Here is a 20,103-nt window from a genome sequence, read left to right as displayed (position 1 = left end):
GGTACAGCACTGAAAGCCAGCTGGTGGGAGGGAAACAGTAGGGAGGGTTGCAGCCTTTGTGCCCCACTTCTGGGCTTCCTGAATGCACATCTGTTTGGCCACTGTTGGAAACTTGGTGGCGGACCAGATGGGCTGTTGGTCTGATGCCACAAATGGATCTTCTGATGTTCTTTATGACAAGCATATAAAGATCGTGCTATGTTTATGCTGCGCTTTTAAAAGTGTGGCATGAATTAGCAGCAACCGTCCTATGGCAGGAGTAGCTGAGGCTTCAGGCATGTATCCGAATTCTGACACTTTGTGAGTTTGCAGCTCAGAGCTGTTGAGAAGGATGGCTCCTCTGCAGAAATGCTTCCTCAGGGCTCATGGGAAGGACTTCCCTTGGAAAGCCTTGCTGCGGGTCAGGGGAGGTTGCCTGCGGTTTGCCAGAGACTGATTTGACTGATCACAGCGCAGGTGGGACACACTGGTAGGCTCAGGGCTGGATTTAGGTTTGATGAGGCCCCGAGCTACTGAAGATAATGGCGCCCTTTAGATGTCCAGCTGTCCTTCGTCAACAACAAATTGTCACTGTTTTTGGTGTTGAATATATGCTAATTTATGGACCTATTAGCTATCTAAAGCCATTTGCACATAACAAAGTATGTATTTTATCAAAGTGCCATATTTTTCGCTCCATAAGACACACCTAGTTTTTAGAGGAGGAAAACAAGAAAAAAAATATTCTGAACGAAAGCGTGGATGTATGATTTTTGTGGTTCATGCTGTTGCCACAGACGTATAATTTGACGGTGAGTTTGGGGTAGCCCAATGCAAAAATCCTGAGAACAGTGGATGCATGTGTTTTTTGGTGCAGGCTGTAGCCATGGACATGCTATGTGATCCGATGGTGAATTTGGGGTGACCCAATGCAAAAATCCTGAGGATCCGTGGTCTTTTACCTCCCCCCTCCCAGGCAGCCTCCTTTATCTTTAGTGTCCCTTATCTCCCGATCGCTTGCTGCTTCCTTTCAACACTCCCTTCCCTCTTGTTTGCCTTAGTGTCTTTTCCTTAGCTGGAGCGGTTTTCTTGCTCCTCCTTTTCTTCCAATTTCTCTCCTCATTGCTTTAACCTTCCTGTCTCCTCTCCTTGCAAGTTCATTGTCTTTACCTCCCCCCTCCCAGGCAGCCTCCTTTATTGCTACTGTCCCTTATCTCCCTCCCCAATCGCTTGCCGATCAGCAGCTTTGTTTCAACACCCCCTTCCCTCTTTCAAAAAAAAAGAAAGCATGATCTGCTTTTCGCCCCTGGGCAATTCAGCTCCAGGACCACGCATTCGCTCCATAAGATGCACAGACATTTCCCCTTACTTTTTAGGGGAAAAAAAGTGTGTCTTATGGAGCGAAAAATATGGTAATTGTTGAACTGAAATACAGTTAAGAATAAGTATATTAAGCTCTAACTGTATGTAGGTTTTATTTTATTTGTTTTTTTATCTCATATTTTGGAAATGTACACCCAGTTGTTTTTCTTTAAATTTTTAGGGGGGCCCCAAGAGAGTGGTGCCCTAAGCTATAGCTTGTTTAGCTTATACGTAAATCCGGCACTGGGTAGGCTTCAGGCACGCAGACGGCATGAAAGTGTGAGCTCCAGGGAGGAAGAAGACTTCTCCTTCCATCTCAAAAGAACACTGGCACTGGAAGCAGATTAAAAATCCCAGCTACAGTTGCAGCTGAAATTCTCCAACTCCAAATCAGGTTTCTGATCAAAATCTACAGACTTTCCACTGTTTGCAAGGAGCGAATCCCACCAAAGCTATGCAGATAGCTCCCTACAGCAAATGTTTCAAGTGGTTCCCCCAAATTCAGTTGAAAATGCAACTTATAGTGAGGCTGGAGAAGCCAGGGGAAGTGGCCTTTTTGGCTGAATTTCACCTGATTTGCAATGGGAGTTGAATAATTTCAATTGCAGCTTTATTTCCAAGGGGATGTCTGTCACAGACACACGCAGTTCCTCTGGCAGTGGCAGAAGGTGGTGCCAACTTTTGACAGGCAGGTGCTCAGTTGTGTGTTCCTAGTTCCAACTCAGGAATGGATATTCACTAATCCTCTAAAACTGTCAGACTTAACCATTTCCGTATCATTCTGCCTGCCTCTGTAGGTCAGGAGGAATTGGGCTGTTGGCCCCTTTTGCTTAGTATCATCTTGGCAGTGGCAGATTCCATGGAGGGAGGTGCTTGCTCTCTTCTCCCCCTTCCCCCCCCCCTTTTACAGGAGCACTTGTGATATTGCTGGTTTCCCCAAGAGCCGAGTTTGTTGGAAGGAAGCCATTCCCTCCCATCTTGTCCTTTGCCTCAGATGACAAAATGTTTTGAGCCGGGCCTTGCATTGGAATCGCTCAACCAGTAGAGGGGTCAGCAAACTTTTTCAGCAGGGGGCCGGTCCACTGTCCCTCAGACCTTGTGGAGGGCCGGACTATATTTTGAAGAAAAGAAATGAACGCATTCCTATGCCCCACAAATAACCCAGAGATGCATTTTAAATAAAAGGACACATTCCACTCATGTAAAAACACGCTGATTCCCGGACCATCCGTGGGCTGGATTTAGAAGGTGATTGGGCCAGATCCAGCCCCCAGGCCTTAGTTTGCCTACCCATGCAGTAGAGCACGAGACTGTTAACCTCACGGTCATGAGTTGAAGCCCCACATTGGGTGAGAAGATTTCCTGCACTGCAGGGGGGTGGACTAGATGACCCTTGGGGTCCCTTCCAACTCTATAGTTCTATGATTCTATGACCCTTCCAAGGAAAACTTCCCACTAGGAACATAAAAAAACTATACTAAGTCAGATCCCTGGTCCCACTAGCCCAGTATGGTCCACCTTAGCTCATCAGGGCTTCAGGCAGAAGTCTTTGGCCACATCCCAACCACACATTTAAAGCACTCTCATACCCCTTTTACAGCCATGGGGAGAACCTTCCCCAGAGAACCTTGGGAACAGTAGTTTGTTGAGCATGCTGGGAACTGTAGGTCTGTGGGGCCAGCACCCTTCACAAAATGACAGTCCGCAGGATTCCCCATGACAGTGAGAGAGGCCTAAGAGTTCCCAGCTCTCCCTAGGAATTCCAGGAACTGGTCTCAAGACCTTCTGCACGAAGGACAGGTGCGTTACCCACTAAGCTGCAAGCCTTCCTCTATGAAAGTGGCTGGCTGGCATCTCTTCGTGACTTGGGTTTTGGAGAGCCAGTGTGGTGCAGTGGTTAGTGTGCCAGAGTCGGACCTGGGTTCAAATCCCCACTTGGCTATGAAGGACACGGGGTGTGACCTTGGAGTCAGTCGCTGCCTCTTTCAGCCTAAACTACCTGCAGGGCTGTGGTGGGGATTACATGAAGAATGGGGGGGGGGACATGTGACCATCTTGAGACCCTTGGAAAAAAAGGGGGTGGGGGTATAAATGCAATAAATAAATAATGAATAGTAAGCGCCAAATGGAAAATGACAACCCTTGTCAGATACTGAATGCCATTGCATGCTGCCCATCAGATATCGTCGAGCAAGAAATAACGGAACAACAACAACAACAACAAATAGCTTGCAAATATAGAGATCAAGTATTTGGTAAACTTCCGGCAAATATCTAGCACGTATCTGGAGAATATTCAACACCTAGAAACACATGGAGGCCAATTTTCGGAAGTCGACACATTTCCGCTCTGCTTAGTTATCCTTTCTGAGCTGCTTGGGCTTGGAGGGCATTGCATCTCTGCGCTTTTCTGTCGAGAGACATCAACCAGGATAAGTCCAGGGTTGAGGGGAAGGGATCACACCTCCTACCGTCTCACAGAGGGGGTAAGCAGGATCCCCGGGGGGGGGGGCGTGTCCACCTACCATTCTCTGCTGCGCGCTTGAGGTTCTCGATCATGGTGTCATAGTGAATCCGGCACAGGACTTTCTCCTCCACCAGGCCAAACTCCTCTCCAGTTGACAGCTGACGTTTGCAAGAGAAGCAGGCAAAGCAGGCCAGGTGGTAAGCGTTGCCGCGGGCTCTCCTGACCCAGTCGCTGGCATAGATCTGCCTCCGGCAACGGGCGCATTTTGTACCAAACTGACTGCAAGGAGAGAGAAACACAGAGTGAAGAAGCTGGCAGTGCTTTGGGTGCCTCCTGCTCACTCTTGCGGCAAAAGCTGGCGCAACTTCTCGTACAGCACCAGCAACCCTAATCTCAGCCCAGTAGGTCACATTACCTTTCAGGCTGAAATGCTGAAACAGTAGCCTCAGGAAAGGGAATCCCCTGGGACAGTGAATCAAAAGCCAGTGTGGTGTAGTGGTAAGAGTGCCAGACTAGGACCTGGGAGACCAGGGTTCGAATCTCAACTTCACCACCCTAGCTCACTGGGTGTGATCTTGGGCCAGCCACTGCCCCTCAGCCTAGCCCACCCCACAGGGTTGCTGTGGCCATTAAGTGAGAAGCAGGAGAACACAATGTACACTACCTTGAGCTCCTTTGAGGAAAAAGGCGGGCTACAAATGCGACAAATAAATAAGTAAATAAATAAATGTAGCAACAAAACCTTGGTCCCACAAAGAGATATAGCACACCTGTTCCTCCAGATGACTCCCACCTGGAGGAACCAGAGGGTATAGCTGGTCCTCAGAAAGCACAGTCATGCTACATCACCTGAAACTGTTTCACTGCCATTGGGAAAGAGCATTGGGAATCAAAGCTTTTTGAAATGCTACAATTCCCAAGGTTCCTTAGGGCAAAAGGTGGGTAGTGTTGATGCTTAAAGCAGCTCTCATTTATACCGTAGACCAGGGAAGGGGGACATGTGGCTGCCCAGATGTTGACAAGCCACAGCTCCCATTATCCCTGATCCTTGGCCATGCTGGCCGGGGCTGACATTGTGAAATGAAGTCCAACAACAATGGGATACAGGTTTGCCACGGGTTGTGCATCGCTTCTCGTGACGTGCACTGGTGATCATTCTCCACTGTGCAGCGGAAATACACCTGTCCCTCCTCCCAGCCGAAACATGGCAGGAGTTCAATATTCCACTTGAGGGAACCTAACTCCTAACCTAGTGCAGACAATTGCTCCCCTTCAGTTCCATACTAAGGACTGAAAACATTCTCCTGGCAGAGAAATCTACCTCCCTTTGCAAGGTAAGGGGGCATTGCACCATGACCCATCCGTGGCTTGCTCATTCTTTGAGTCATCCTGGGAGCTGCCTTCCTTCTTCCTTGCAGATGAGCATGAGTACATAAGGAGTGCCAGCCCAGTGATCTCACAGTGGCCAACCAGATGTGGTAAGAAACCAGGGAGCAGGACCTGACCACATGAGCCCCCTTGTGCTTCTCAGAAACCGGTATTCATAAGCACTGCTATGGAAGCAGAGCATGGCCATTCTGGCTTATCGATTGCCTTTTCCTCCTCCATGAATTTGTCCAATCCTCTTTTAAAGCTGTCCAAGCCCTCCCCGCCTCCTGGGGGAGGGAGTTTCGTGGTTTAACTCCTGCAAGAAGGAGGACTCCCTGAACCTTCCAACATTCCATTTCATTGGATGCTCTCAAGTTCTCGTGTTGTAAGAGAGATAAAAACTTTTCTCTGTCTACTTTCTCCCTTCCATGCATAATTTTATAAACTTCTGTCATGTCGCCTCTTACTTGCATTTTCTCTGAACTAAAAATTCCCAAATGCTTCAACCTATCCCCATGGGGGAATCCCTCCACACACACACACCCAATCATTTTGGATGCCCTTTTCTGAACCTTTTCCAACCGTACAATATCCTTTTTGAGGTGAGGTGACCAGAACTGAACACAATATTCCAAATGTGCTCACAAAATATATTTGTATAATAGCATTATGGTATCAAATCCTTTCCTAATGGTCCTTAGCATATAATTTGTGTTTTTCATGGCTACCACACACTGGGCGGACATCTTTGTTGAGCTATCCACAGCAAGCCCAAGACCTTGTTCCTGGTCCATCACCACCAATTCATACCCCATGAGCATATATGTGGAATTAAGGTGGTTTTGTGCCAGCATATATCACTTTACACATTTTTACAATGAATTGCATTTCATTGCAATTCAGAGCTCTGTTTTATTGACCCTGAACAATTTAGTGTCATCAGTGAACTTGACCACCTCACTGTTCACACCTAACACTAGATGGTTTATGAACAAGTTAAAACGCACAGATCCCAATATTGCTACTTGGAGGACTCCATGTTCTTTGATTTACGGAAGAGAGGAAAAAGGCTTAAGTCAGCGATAGCCAAACTTGGCCCTCCAGCTGTTTTGGGACTACAATTCCCATCATCCCTGACCACTGGTACTGTTGGTTACAGATGATGGGAGTTGTAGTCCCGAAACAGCTGGAGGGCCGAGTTTGGCCATCACTGGCTTAAGTAGTCTATTGAGACCTCCAACCATTTTCAAGTGGTCCACAGGCAACAGTGGTTTGAGAACCACTGTAATAGATACCTGCCCTGTAAGGAGGGAGGAAGAATGGGGCAGAGGTGAGGCCTGTCTCCTCAGCATGGCCCTTGGCTCATTCGCTCGAATTATTGCAGGCTCTTTGCACCCACTTTGCACCAACAGAATTGTGCCATTCCCAGCTCTGAAATGTTGCAGTGGTGCTGAGGGCAGACTTTGGAGGTTAACTGCTTCTCCTTCTGCAGCTTTGTAGAGCTAAAGAAGTACTCAGCATATTAAGGATAAAGCAAAAGGGCATTTGACTATCAAGCTCCCAAGAGTCCAATGATTTTAGCCAACTTTTGGCACTATCAGCTCACTCGTCTTCATATCCAACACAGAGATGGACCCCGTGCAAAACCTGAGCCAACCTCACCACCACCGTTGGCCACAAAGGAGATAAAGTGGTTCCCAGAGAACATCACCCAAGTTGGCACTGACCCCGTCCCCCATTGCTCTGATGCAGCCTGGGACAACGGAGCAGAACCGCATCTGAAAAAACGCAAGTGAGGAGTTGTGTCTGAACAGTCCCAAAGCCAATTTGGAAAGAGGGGGGAGCAGGGAAAGCGATGGAGGAACAACCAAGACTGTGCTAATTTCTTGCATATGGGGAATGCAGCAAGCTGGCTGTGAGATGCTCTGTTTGCATGGTTGTACAAACAAAGGAACGGTATTAATTAATTTTTCATTGCTGTAACAGGCTCGGGGAAAGCTTGAGTCCTCACCAGCAGCACCAGAGAGAAGAAAAAGGATTTTTGAATAGACCTGCAACACTTATCATTGTTCTACACAACCACTTTAAGTAGTGACTCAAAGCATTTTCTGACTTACTTGTGATATTTGGGGAGCCACATTTTAATCAGGGAGGGCAGGTTTACATACATTGTTTTAACTCTAGTTTTTCTGTCCCCTGTTCCAGTAATACGTCAAACCTTTAAAAATGATATTCTTTCAATGAACAAGAGCTTTCGGAACATGCTTTTAGTAGTTAACTTAAAACTGTATTTTTATAAGATCACCTGCCCATTCAGACAAAGAAATGTACAACTTTGTGTAGGAAAAGCAGGGTATAATAATCAAACAAATAATAAGAAACCCTCTTTTGAAAAATGTTTAAGTTAAATTTGAGGTGTAAGTAAATACCGTAAGGACTAAATTGGTGGATGCTACAGAAGAAAGGTAGTTAAAACCAAAGTTATCAAGGCGACAAAGTAACATTTAGAATCACACATAAAACACAAGCCCCACTCAGCAGAATGAACAGCAGGCCAGCCTGGCTTGCCACACGTGGAAGAAGAGGACTTTGTCTAAGACTCTCCCCGTCTGCTCCGCGGAGGACCTTAAGGTCCATAAATAGCAACACCCTGGAGGTCCTGGGCCCTAAGGAAGTTAGATTCAACCAGAGCCAGGGCCTTTTCAACACTGGCCCCGGCCTGGTGGAACGCTCTGCCTCATGAGACCAGGGCCCTGCGGGATCTGATTTCTTTCCGCAAGATCTGTAAGACAGAGTTGTTCTGCCTGGCCTTTGGCTTGGGATCAACTTGATCCCCTCCCCCGCTTTCCTTTTTTCTTTCTCCTTCTGTGATAGAACTTCTATTTGGGGACTTCCCTGGCTTTTTTCTGGCCCATGTAGGACCAGTCTGGAAAGTTAGCCTTGGTGAAGATTTGACATTTTCATCCCCAAAAACGTTTTTGAGTTTCCATTGAAATGAGGCTGCATTTTAATGTTGTGTTTTAATCTTGTTTTTAAAGTTGTATTTCAATCAATTGTTTTATATCTGGTGTTAGCCGCCCTGAGCCCAGTCTTGGCTGGGGAGGGCGGGGTATAAATAAAATCTATTATTATTATTAAGCCCAAGTCCAAAATGACCTGAATGCGCAGCAAGAAAGTGAAGGCACAAAGTCTGCCGTGTTTGTGCAGCCAAATAAAAGCCATCCAAACAGCAACCCTGCAGTGCGTACTGTGCTCCCTACTGAACCCCAGTGGGGAGGCCTTCCTACTTTCAGGTTTAAATTGCAGTCTGCATTCAGGCTTCAAATCCCAGTGGAATGTGCTTAATTTAAACCACTCATATTTAAGTCAAGTGCTGAGAGCCTCATTGCCTGTTGTGAGTGTCAGGCCTTACAAAAGGGATGGGGAAATCTGTGGCCCGCCGTATGTTGTTGGACTTCCAACGACCTCAGTCAACATGTGGCTGATGGCTAGGAGTGATGGCATTTGGAGTCCAGCAACATCTGGAAGGCCACATAGCCGCCGCCCCCCCCCCTTAAGCACGGTCCGAAACGCATTTCATTCCCTACTGAGAAACTGCCAGCAGCCCACACCACGGAAAGGATTTCTCAAACTGAGGTGCAGGGATTTTTATGCCATCCTACTTCACAGGGCTGTGGTGCATGAATAGTCAAATCCATATAATTAAGGCATATTTTTAATCAGACGGCAACTGATGCCTCCGCCCTCATAATACACGCCTTCACTATGAGTTTGTATTCCACTCTGCATACATGGATGCATCTAATCTGGTTCAAACACTCCTGCCGTCGCATCTATTTGTGGCTGTTTCTAAAACATGGCGCTTTGTTCCGCACGCACACAGAGACTCACATTTCCCACATCTGCATTTTAAAAAGTATGTACCTAACATTGTATATGTACATGTATATTCCAAGTCAATATTCTCCTCCCTTGCTTTCTATGTCTCGTTAGCACAAGTCGTCTGTGCCCAGAATAGTCCTAAAATTAACATTTTCTCCTCTGATTACAGGCTTTCTCAGAGAGAGAGAGAGAGAACACACTCCTTTCAACCTCTCTGCCAAGCTCAGTATGTGTCTAAAGCTAGTAGAGAGTTTACCTTTCAGGCCAAAACAACCCAAGGATCTGCCTGATAGAAGGAAGGACATTGTGTTTTTTGTTTTAAAGGACAAAGTAAAAAGCAACAGTGGCAACCTTTTAAGAGCACAATAAAAGCCTCTTCAGTCAGCCCTATAGCCCATTTAGTCCAACTTCCCGTTCTCACAAGGTCGCATCAGATGCCTGTGGGAAACCAACAGGATTCCCTGCACAAGAACAGCACTCTGCCCTCCCGCGGTTTCCAGAAACTGGTATTCAGAAGCATCACTGCCTCTGACCATGGAGGCAGAGCAGAGCCATCATGCCTAGTAGCTACAAGTAGCCTTCTCCTCCATGAATTTGTCTAATCCTCTGGTGGGAGTGAGTTCCATAGATTAACTATGCACTTTACAGGTGGAAGTTCCACAACACTGATGGGACTTGAACTTGCTAAACGGCCTCGGTCCAGTATACCAGAAGGAGCGTCTCCACCCCCATCGTTCTACCCAGATGCTGAGGTCCAGCACCGAGGGCCTTCTGGCAGTTCCCTCGCTGCGAGAAGCCAAGTTACAGGGAACCAGGCAGAGGGCCTTCTTGTTAGTGGCACCCTCCCTGTGGAACGCCCTCCCACCAGATGTCAAAGAGAACAACAACTACCAGACTTTTTGAAGACATCTGAAGGCAGCCCTGTTTAGGGAAGCTTTTAATGTTTGATGTATTACAGTATTTTAATATTTTTTGGAAGCCACCCAGAGTGGCTGGGGAAGCCCCTTATTTTCAAGCTAACAAGTAGCTTACCAGCACAAACTTTTAAATGTCTACTCAGAAGCAAGTCCTCAGGAGTTCAGTGGGGCTTATTCTCATGTAAACTTGCACCTTAATTGTGGCCCTGGTAGGTGCAAGTGTGCTCTCTGCCTCCTTGTATTATCTCCATCATCAATTGCTGTTGTTATTGTTAATTGAATTTATATACAGTGGTACCTCGGGTTACATACGCTTCAGGTTACATACGCTTCAGGTTACAGCCTCCGCTAACCCAGAAATAGTGCTTCAGTTTAAGAACTTTGCTTCAGGATGAGAACAGAAATCGTGCTCCGGCAGCGCGGGAGCAGCGGGAGGCCCCATTAGATAAAGTGGTACTTCAGGTTAAGAACAGTTTCGGGTTAAGAACGGACCTCCGGAACGAATTAAGTTCGTAACCCGAGGCACCACTGTTCTGCCCTATCCCCGGAGGTCTCAGGGCGGTTCAACATGGGTTCTGCTTTTCAAAAACAAAGATCCTTCCTAAGCAGCTTATTCTCATAAGATTTCAAACCCCCAAAATACGGTAAAAGAACAACCACAAAATCTCATAAACAAAATCACATAAAATTAGAAATGTTAAACACCTAAAACAAACAGAACAGCATCATTATCTATTTGTCTTTTAAATGTAACCAGCAACCTAACATCTTGAAATCTCAATTGCAGCTCCATTTTGCCCTCCGCAAACGGATGCTGCCTCCTACATATGTCAGACCCCCTAAGATAAGGGATCTTTGAGCAAACAAAAACCACTTATAATAATGTCTTGGCCCTCTGCACATGCAAAGCACCCTGGAGAACAATAGTACCATTCTATATGTCTCTACACAGAAGTAAGTTCTGTTATTGTCAGTGAGTGCAATAGGTGGCAGCCGTGCTGAACCCTCTGGGACACCACAAAGCCTTGAGGAAAGTCAAGGTAAAAACATTTGTGGGGTTGCATGCTTTCGAGTGTTAGACTACCCATACTGGAAATAGAATTGAAATAAACTCAGAGGTCGCTTAGCCTAACCCACTGCTCAGAGCAGGAACTGCAATGGACAACATCTCTGGCAGCTGGCCATCCAGCTTCTGTTCAGATACCTCCAATGACACAGAGCCCACCCTGCTCCCAAGGCAGATGGTCCCACCACAACATCTCCTTCCGTTTCTCAAAGCTTCCTCATCCTCTGCTTGACTGACTGTTCTTCAGCTCCCCCCTCTCCCTCCCTTGCAGCTCTTTCAAGGAAGGGCCTTAGCTCAGTGGCAGAGCTCCTGCCTTGCACGCAGAAGGTCCCAATCCCCAATGGCATCTCCACATAGGAATGAGGGAGAACCCTGCCTGAAACCCTGGAGAGCAGCTGCCAGTCAGTGCAGACAAAGCTGAGCAAGATAGACCAAGAGTGAAATAATAATAATAATTTATTATTTATACCCTGCCTATCTGGCTGAGTTTCCCCAGCCACTCTGGGCGGCTTCCAATCAAGTGTTAAAAACAATACAGCATTAAATATTAAAAACTTCCCTGAACAGGGCTGCCTTCAGATGTCTTTTAAAAATAAGATAGCTGCTTATTTTCTTGACATCTGATGGGAGGGCAATCCACAGGGCAGGTGCCACTACTGAGAAGGCCCTCTGCCTGGTTCCCTGTAACTTGGCTTCTCGCAGGGAGGGAACCGCCAGAAGGCCCTCGGAGCTGGACCTCAGGGTCCGGGCAGAACGATGGGGGTGGAGACGCTCTTTCAGGTATACTGGGCCAAGGCTGTTTAGGGCTTTAAAGGTCAGCACCAACACTTTGAATTGTGCTTGGAAACGTACTGGGAGCCAATGCAGATCTCTCAGGACTGGTGTTACATGGTTAAGGCAGTTTGCTGTGACTTGCTTTCCTCACCATCCCAGTCATCCACCTAGGCGATGCCCAGTGCTCTTTCTACTTCAAATGTGGCATCTGGTAACACTGGTGGTGATACCTTTTGCGTCATTGCGTCCTCTTGCCATCAGACATGAATTATTTGCCTCACTTTTGCATTTTAAAACCATCTAGCAGGGAGGAGATGCAAGCCATGCCGCAACACCCAGAAGGGGAATTTGCATTGAACGTTGGCTCCGTTTGGGAGCCGGCTGAGCAGGAAAGTGACAGATTAAATATGCTTTGAAATAACTTCACCAGTTGACAGTGGAATGCAACATTTTAAATGTCTGGGAAGCATAGAGAAAATACTAGATTAGGTTAGATGGGGGAGGTGTATTGCTGGAACGTAACCATCTCTTGGATTTGCTCTGATGCCAATAGTCAAGGAACAGAAAACATCTACCCCGAAGTAGGCTCATCTTCAAGTTGCCAAAAGGCTGCTTTTCACCTTTTTTAAAAATGTAGTTTATGCAGAGTGTATGTGTGGGTGTTCAATATAATATATAATAAGAATATATTGTTATATATAAATGTAAAAACAAAGTGTACAGCACATTCCATGCAGCATCTTAACTCAGAAATGTGCATATTAAAACGGGGGAAATAACAAGTAATACTTGCTCAGATTAATTATAAGTAGGTGTGTGTGTGTGTGTGTGTGTGTGTGTGTGTGTGTATATATGGCCATTAGGTCTTAGTAAGTATGTGTGTAAATAAGTGAATGGTCATTTTAATTCAGTGTTTCAGTTTTTATCTTCTTTGATAACACAGCAAGAATTTCAAATTATAATTAGGAACATATTATTCTGGATATCACCAGTAGATGTGGATCTCTCGGTTTATTGCGGGGAAAGTGAGGAAAGGCAGCAGGAGGAAATAACAGTTCCTTTGGCTGCTAAAAGTAAAAATAAATTATGGATTAAATAACTGGAAAATTGGTGCTGTGGATTTAACTGACTTTTGCTCTGTCTTTGAAGTTTCAATCAAAGTTCTAAAAAATAGCCCCTTCTCCTGCGAGTCTGATCGCGACCCTCCCTCTGCAATCTCCATTCAGAGACACCCGGCAAGAGCGTCAATCAGAGTTTGCTTCAGAAGGATGTCGTTTTTCGGGGGGGGCGGGTGTTTAGCGTCCAATTAATACCCCCCAAAAAACTTGTCAAGACCTCGATTTTGATTTAGACCTTTTCTTTTGGGGTGGGGAGGAGGGGACACATTTAGTCAAGATGTGGCGTGGATTTTGGTGTCCCGGAAAATGTCAGATGATGAAGGCGAAGCCCAAGACCGGAGCGGAGTTGGCGGAGCATCACCTGAATTTTTCAAACCTGCTCGCCGCCCTCTGCGCAGTGTTTTAAAGAACAAAAGCGGGGTTTTCAACTTTTATCTAATCTCTCCGCTTCCTCTATTACAATTTATGTATTTGTTCTCTTCAAGAGCAAATCTCTTTCCGCATACCGCTTGAATTTAAGAATGTTCCGTTTTCCGCAGAGCGATTCTCGGTGCGGTTGCTCGGGAGCAAGAGCCGCTGCGCTCCATGGAGCATTTCCCCCCTCTCTTACACCCCGAGAATTTACAGCCTTACAGCGCAAATCCCGCGCAGGTTTTTACTTATAGGCGACTCCCCCGTGCCCCAGTGAGATTTACTCCCAGGTAGGGGGAGTGAACCTTGCAAGATCGCAGCCTTAAGATCCTCTCTGTCTCTCATAAAATCTCTGGCCGGGACCGCGGCGCAAGTATCTAGAGATAAGGAAAGAGCCATATTGGAACGAAGAGCCGACCTCCGCCCCGAAGAGGCTGCTCGCCCCGCAGCTCTCAGAACCAAGCCTCCAGCTTGCAAGTTCCTTTGCTGGGAGGGAGAGGGGATTCGTGGTAGGCTACCCCGCACTGCGGGTGGGCAGACACTGTACCAGCCAGGCGAGGTCAGCCTCCCCAAGGCGGGAAAGCGGGGGGCGGCGGCGAGAGATGCCTTGCAATGGGACGCATTTATTCAGGTTCCTTAAATCACTCCAAACATTTTAGCACCATCTTCCCGCCGCCGCCGCCGCCGCCGCCTCGGCTTGGGGAGATCTCCTAAACCCTAAACCATCACACGCTCCCCATTATTTCTCACCCTAGCTAGTATGAGTTTTTAAAAACCGAAAGCACTTGCGCTGCGTAACTAGCAAACGGGACTCGCTTCGAATCCATTTCGGCTCGAAATCTTGCCACAACATTGCTTGTTTGCAAACACAAAACCGTAACGATTCCTAGCTTCCTCTTTCTTGTTTTTCCTTCTGGTTCTCCCTACCCCGTTTTCGGGTATCTTTGGTTTGCGGGGTTCTTTTTTCCTTTTTAATCCGGGGCAATGCTATAACGCGGGCGGTTGTCCAGGGGCGTAGATTTCAGACACGCGACGGCGGGGGGGGTGGCAAATGCCAAAGACTGAGAAGGACGTTGGGATTAAGACCCCAATCCACCCACCCACTCGTGCGGAAGTAAGTCCCAGGGAACTCGACTAGGCTTTATTTTAGGAAACGCAGCTGGAAAGAGAACTTCGAAAACCCGAGAATTTGGCTAGATGTTAGTGTTGTATTATTAATAGTAACAGATAAGTTGCCATCGGTCCTAATCACCCTCAGAGTAGATCCACTGATATGAATGGACTCAGCGGTTGCATTTTGAGTAGAAATTCGTTGAATACAAAATAACGGTCACAGGAAAAACAACTGCATATAAGTTGTTCTGCTCCGCTCAAACAACTGAAACCCGTTAGCCACGTCCATTCATTTCAGTGGATATAACTACTGTGGGAACAAAACAACTATTACTACTACTACTATTTTCGGTTAGGTGGCATGGTAAGGAAAGGTTTAAAAATCAGGCAGCTCCGCAGCGCTGTGATTTCAAGCAACGCGCTTGCCTGCTTCGTTTTTCCCCTTCCGGAAAAGGTGACCTCCCCCCCCCCCCAACGCGCGCGGTCCAGGGCGCCTTGGTCCCCCGAGGAAACCTGGCGCTGCGCGGCCGCCTCAAGGTGCATTAGGGGGGCAGCGCCTGGCGAGAGGGCGACCTCTCCCCCTTTTCCGAAGCATCTGCCCCCAGAAAGGGTTTGCCCACCTCGGACCTCCTTGATGGCAGGCCGGGAGGGCGCTGAGGAGAGAACGGGGTCCCAAGCCAAGGAATAGACAAAGAAGGACTTTCTTTTAGGGGGGCCCGATTCCATGGGAAGAGCCTTCCCCTCGGGGGCTAGGGCAAGCGCCCACCCCCAGTCCCCACCTTCCGCCCGCAATCCCAGGTTCCTTTTTTGATCCAGCACCTTTAAACCCCGGAGTTCGGATTTGCTTGGGTGGGTTCGCTTCCAGCTCCTGGAGTAAGTCACAAAATTCGCCGACCATTATTTAGAAAAAGCAAAGCAAACTACCATAGTTCGCAACGCTCCCTGGCTACCTTGAAGCGGCGCGCAAAAATGGGTAGGCTAGAAGACTTTATTCCGTTTTATTTGAAAGGCATTTTAAGGACACTTTGAAAGATATCAGATGGGTCATTGGCCTGATCCAGCGGGCACTACTTCTGTTCTTCTTCTTATGTTTATTTGAAATATATCCCGCTTTATAGCCCGAATAGGTGTTATAATGTTATTTATTATTATTATTACTATTGCTATTATTATTTCAGCAAGTGCCATCGAAGGGTTCGGGATTCAGAGCATTCTGGGCCACTCAGCCGACGCCTCCCTTCCTCTCTTTAGCCCGGCGGGTCCCGGGCGCCAAAGCAAAGGCGCCGGCCGTTTTGTCTTTACTCCAGAAGGGCGCCCGTTTCCCTGCCGAACATCGCCCAGCCCTCCTGATCTCATTTATCCTCTCAAAAACCGTAGTATTATAAAGCAAACCCACTGTGCGGAAGGGTAGGTCAGTTTGAGAAAGCGGGCGGGCGGGCGTGGGGCAAAGGCCCTTCCAAACGCGGCGCGTGACCCGTCAAATCCAAACTAGGTAAAAGCGCACGTAGGGTTTTTTAATAAAACAAAAAACACCACACATACAAACAAAACAAAACCTCACTAAAACTATTTGAGCGGGTCCTTCTCTCAGCTACAGAAAACGGTCGAGGCAGTGGGGGGGGGGGGAGGAAACGAGGCGTTGTTGTCCTTTGGCCTTGGCTGGCTTCACCGCTGCAGGAGATTTCCTGCTCCGCCCCTCGCCCCAGAGGCCCGTCCAGTCTAGCACTGGGCTGAGAGGCACCGGATCAACTTCGCTGGAAGTCTCTTCCGCAGTCCTTAGACAGGGGGCTTCGTCCGCCGAGCAAGGGGTGGCCCTGACCCAGAGACCCGGCGCCCACCCCCCTGGCCCTTGATTCTTCACAGCCTCCTCAGTAAATTTCGGCGAAAGGGAGAGAAACCCTGTCAACGAATCTGGACGCACCCCACCCCCAGTGCTCGCCTCTCGGGGGCCAGCCTGTTCACAGAATAGCCCTGGGAAGCTCTCAGGTGCCCTAGGTATAATTCTAATCCCCCCCCTTGCCCAGAATAACCTATCCTTATTCAACCTCTTGGAGGGGTGTCTCTCCGCTTTTATCTATTTTTAGAACGCCCCCCCCTAAAACCCTTCAAGAAAGAGACGGGTTCGGATTTAGCTGCCCCCCTTTTTTCTACAGGAAAGTGCAGCTGCCCGCTTCGCTCACTCCAAGCTCCAAATCTCTGGCCCGGGCGGACAACGAGACACCTGGAGACAATCCGAGCGCTGAATCCGGATAAGGCCAAAAAGTGGACGTTTCTGCCTCCGCTGTCAAAGCGCACCCGCTTCCGACCTGCAGAGTTGCCCCCCCCCCTCAGAAAAAGGATGTTGGAGGCGGGCAGCTCCAAACCAAAACCAGCGCCCGCCTCCGCTCCGGAGTTCCGCCTAGCCAGGAATCCGAGCGGGACTTCGTTTTCATCACCAAATCCTAATCTTAAAGGAAGAAACTGGTTTGAGATTGGGACGCCTGTTTTAAAGTTTACTTTAAAATTTTTTAATTCGGATTAATCAGGATTAAGAACCAGTATAAATTAAAATCAAGCAAATTCGGAATCCTGCCTAACTGGGTGCGCGCGCCTATATATATATATATATATATATAGGGGTCAGCCTCCCCACACCTTTTTTGCCAAGATTTGGTGAGCAAAGACCCGAAGACTGAACAATTTGCACCTGAATAATTTGTTCACACGTTCAGTTCGAGTCCTTTAGGTACCAGTGAATGCATCATTAGCCGCATCCCGCATATCGAGTATGAACGCTACGGGGCAAAACACCACAAGAAACCCAAGACTCCCATTCTCTTCCAGTATCCAAAGCTGAGATAATTTCTCTCTGAAAGCTCCAGGCCCACCTCGAGTTCCTCCCAAGTAAACTTCGCTGCGCTGCATATGAAACCATTACTTTAAAAGTGATCCAGAGCAAACCCGCCCGGGCGTTCAGGAGACCTTTCCAGAACATGCTGATCCAGCAACCAGAAAATTCCAAAGCAAGCGGAATCGCTCCGGATTCGCCCTCCCTCAGTCCCACAGTTCCGTCCATCCCCGCGGCCTCCTGGAACCTACCTGAAATAGTCCCTTTTGCAATAGATTTCTTTGTTCTTGACGTAGCAGGTGTGCTGCCGGCGAAGCGAGGTCCGGCACACTGAGCATTCCAGGCAACGCATGTGCCAAGTGAGGTCGTTCACCTGCGGGGGGGAGGGGGGAGAGGCAAAGGGACCTGAGATGAGGGCTGAGGGGTCTGGCGGTGAAAACCCCTGTCCGTTCACTGCCTCTGCCCCGCAACACACCTGCCCACCAACCATTCCCCCCTACGCGACTGCCCTTTACCTGGAGCAGGTACCGGTCCACAATCTCCATGCCGCAACTGAAGCAGACGTTCTTGGCCCCCGACGGCAAGGAGGAGGAGGCAGAGGATGGTGGGGAGCAGACGGAGGGTGTGGAGGGCGTGCTGGCGCCCGAGCGCGCCTCTTCTTTATCCAGGGCGCTCGGGAGCGCTTCCCCGTCCGGCTGGGCCTGCGGAGAGGAGAGAAAACCAAGAGGCGTTAGACGGCGGCACAGCTCCGCGGGAGCCCGACAGCACCCAGCAGCCCAGGGCTCCCCTGAGAGGCGGAGGACCAGCCTTCTCCCTTCTCTCTCCTTCCTTCCTTCCTTCCTTCCTTCCTTCCTTCCTTCCTTCCTTCCTTCCTTCTCTTCCCTTCCTTCCCCCATTTCTCAGTCATCTGCGCTTCGTCCTCCCCGTCGGAAGCAGGCTTACCATTCGTCAAGGCGCGCGGTGGAGACGTTCCTCGCTGCTGCTGCTGCTGCTGCTGCTGCTTCTGAAACCGGCGGAAAGGCTCTAGCTGCGGGGCTCCATGCCCCCCCCTCTATATAAGCCCGCTCCAAACAATAAACCTCAACTTTGTAGTGGCCATAGAAACGGCGTCGATCAAAAAAAGAGGGAGAGGGAGAGAGGGAGAGAGGGAGAGAGAGAGAGAGAGAGAGAGAGAGAGAGAGAGAGAGAGAGAGAGAAGGAAAAGAAGAAAGGTAGAGGCGGTAGGGCTTGTTAATGGAGCAATTTGCAGGGGGGGGGGAGAGGAAAGGAAAGAAGGGGGTGGCTTTGAAAAGCGGCTCTCGAGGTAATCGCTGCGCTCCAGGCTCGCTTTGCCTCGCCAAAGCTGCTGCTGCAGCCGCGTCCGCGGCGTCCTCCTCCCTACACCGCCCCGAAGCGCCTGCAGTTAGCGCCGATGCCCAGCCAGAAAGGCAGCGTTTTTCAATCAGCCTCGCCGTCGGGTGGGCTGCGCAATAGCAGCGCCTGCCTGCCCCTTTCCTGCTCTTCTCTCCCCCCCCCCACACACACCGCAGTCGCACTTTCTCCTCCCTCTCCCCCCGAGCACCAAAGAACTGAGACCCCCACCCGCGCTCAGCAGAAAGAGGGAGGAGGCGACCTCGACCTCCCCACCACAAACAAACCCGTGAGAAGACTCTCCTTCCTCTCCCGCTACCCGAAACTTACCACCAACATTTTCCAACCAATACTCTCGTCCACAATACTACGCCGCCGCTGCCAAGGAAGCTTCCAGAGAGCATTTTATACTATTTTATTTACTCCTAAGGAGGCCCCTTTTGCTCTCGAGGAGACCATCCTCCCCAAGGCAATAAAAGCAGAAGGAATATCTCGAAACATGCCCCCCGGGAAAAGAGATGCAGGAGATGGGAAGATAGAGTCACCTGGGAGATCAGCGAGGGGATCTCACAATCTCTCTCCCCACCCCCGCAAAAGGCAGGGAAGGGATTAGGGTGGCACATTCATTCTGGGGGGGGGGGTTGAGGTCACATCTGTCCTCTATAGAAGCTGAGGAGTTTTCCCTCCTCTGTCAAAGACGTGGAAGGCGGGGCGGGGGGGTTGCAGTGAGGCCTCTTTTATCATTGTATGCTCCTTTTTTGTGGGGGGGGGGGCAATCTCTCAGTCCTCCCCATCCCAAGCGAGCCTAGGTGTCATCCAGCTCAGGTGTGTGTGGGGGGGGCTGGCTCCTTCTTGCTTGAATGACTGGGGACCAGGTTCTCAAAACTACGACCCCACCCCCAAACCAGGGTGGCACGTTTTTTCTCCCCCGCTTCAGGACATTCATTTGCCCCCCCCCCAACTCTCCTCTCTAGAGTTTGCACGGGGCACAGGAGGCCTTCTGTTCCCCTCCCTCCACATGCACAGAAGGGGTCTTCTCCGCTTTTTCTGCCCCTCCCCACAATGCCATGCCTCACCTCGGTCCGCGACTGCTGGCCCTCGGACTGGGGGGTGGAGGTCTCATTCTTCCAGAACATGGACGGGGGCGGGTAGTTGGGGGGCACACGAAGAGGGGAGCTCCCCTCCGCAGCGGCCGCCCAGACGTGACTCACCCGAGGCGGCTTCTGGAAACAACTTTAAATGTTCCTTCTTTAAAAAAACAAAACAAAAAACTAGGGCGCTCCCCCTCCTGTTCCTCCTTCCTTTCTATCTTGAAGCTAGACGGGGTGGCGAGAGCAGCAGACAAGGAGAGAGAGAAGGACCGGGATGGTGGATATTCCTGCAGGGCTCGGATCTTGCACGTCGTTGAATGAAGAGGCGCGCACGGAAGACAGTGCCTCTGAGAATGTGCAGCGTTCTTCCGTCTCTCA

The 20,103-nt window shown here is 49.1% G+C and overlaps 1 protein-coding gene across 6 annotated transcripts in view; it reads right to left on the bottom strand.

Annotated features, from left to right (window-relative positions):
* LHX6 (LIM homeobox 6) overlaps nt 1-19,939 on the bottom strand; it is a 38,415-nt gene extending 18,476 nt beyond the window's left edge. Inside the window, exons 1-4 of one of the 6 annotated variants that reach the window (XR_014004248.1) lie at nt 19,711-19,939; nt 17,800-17,985; nt 17,536-17,657; nt 3,867-4,087 (exon numbers count right to left, since the gene is read on the bottom strand). Coding sequence is in view for 5 of the 6 variants with exons in the window: in XM_081179814.1 (XP_081035940.1) it covers nt 3,867-4,087; nt 17,536-17,657; nt 17,800-17,985; nt 19,711-19,770 (589 nt within the window). In the remaining variant the exon portion in view is untranslated. Of the gene's footprint in view, nt 1-3,866; nt 4,088-16,608; nt 16,751-17,535; nt 17,658-17,799; nt 17,986-18,226; nt 19,129-19,710 lie in introns of those variants that run through there. The other 5 variants (XM_081179814.1, XM_081179817.1, XM_081179816.1 and 2 more) reach the window with 5 other exon arrangements.
* Nucleotides 19,940-20,103: the final 164 nt, after the last annotated feature.

This window comes from Podarcis bocagei (assembly GCF_964188305.1).
Source record: "Podarcis bocagei genome assembly, chromosome: Z".
NCBI lineage: Eukaryota > Metazoa > Chordata > Lepidosauria > Squamata > Lacertidae > Podarcis > Podarcis bocagei.
Note: the sequence above shows the minus strand (reverse complement) of the source record. Positions and strands in the feature narration are given on the sequence as shown.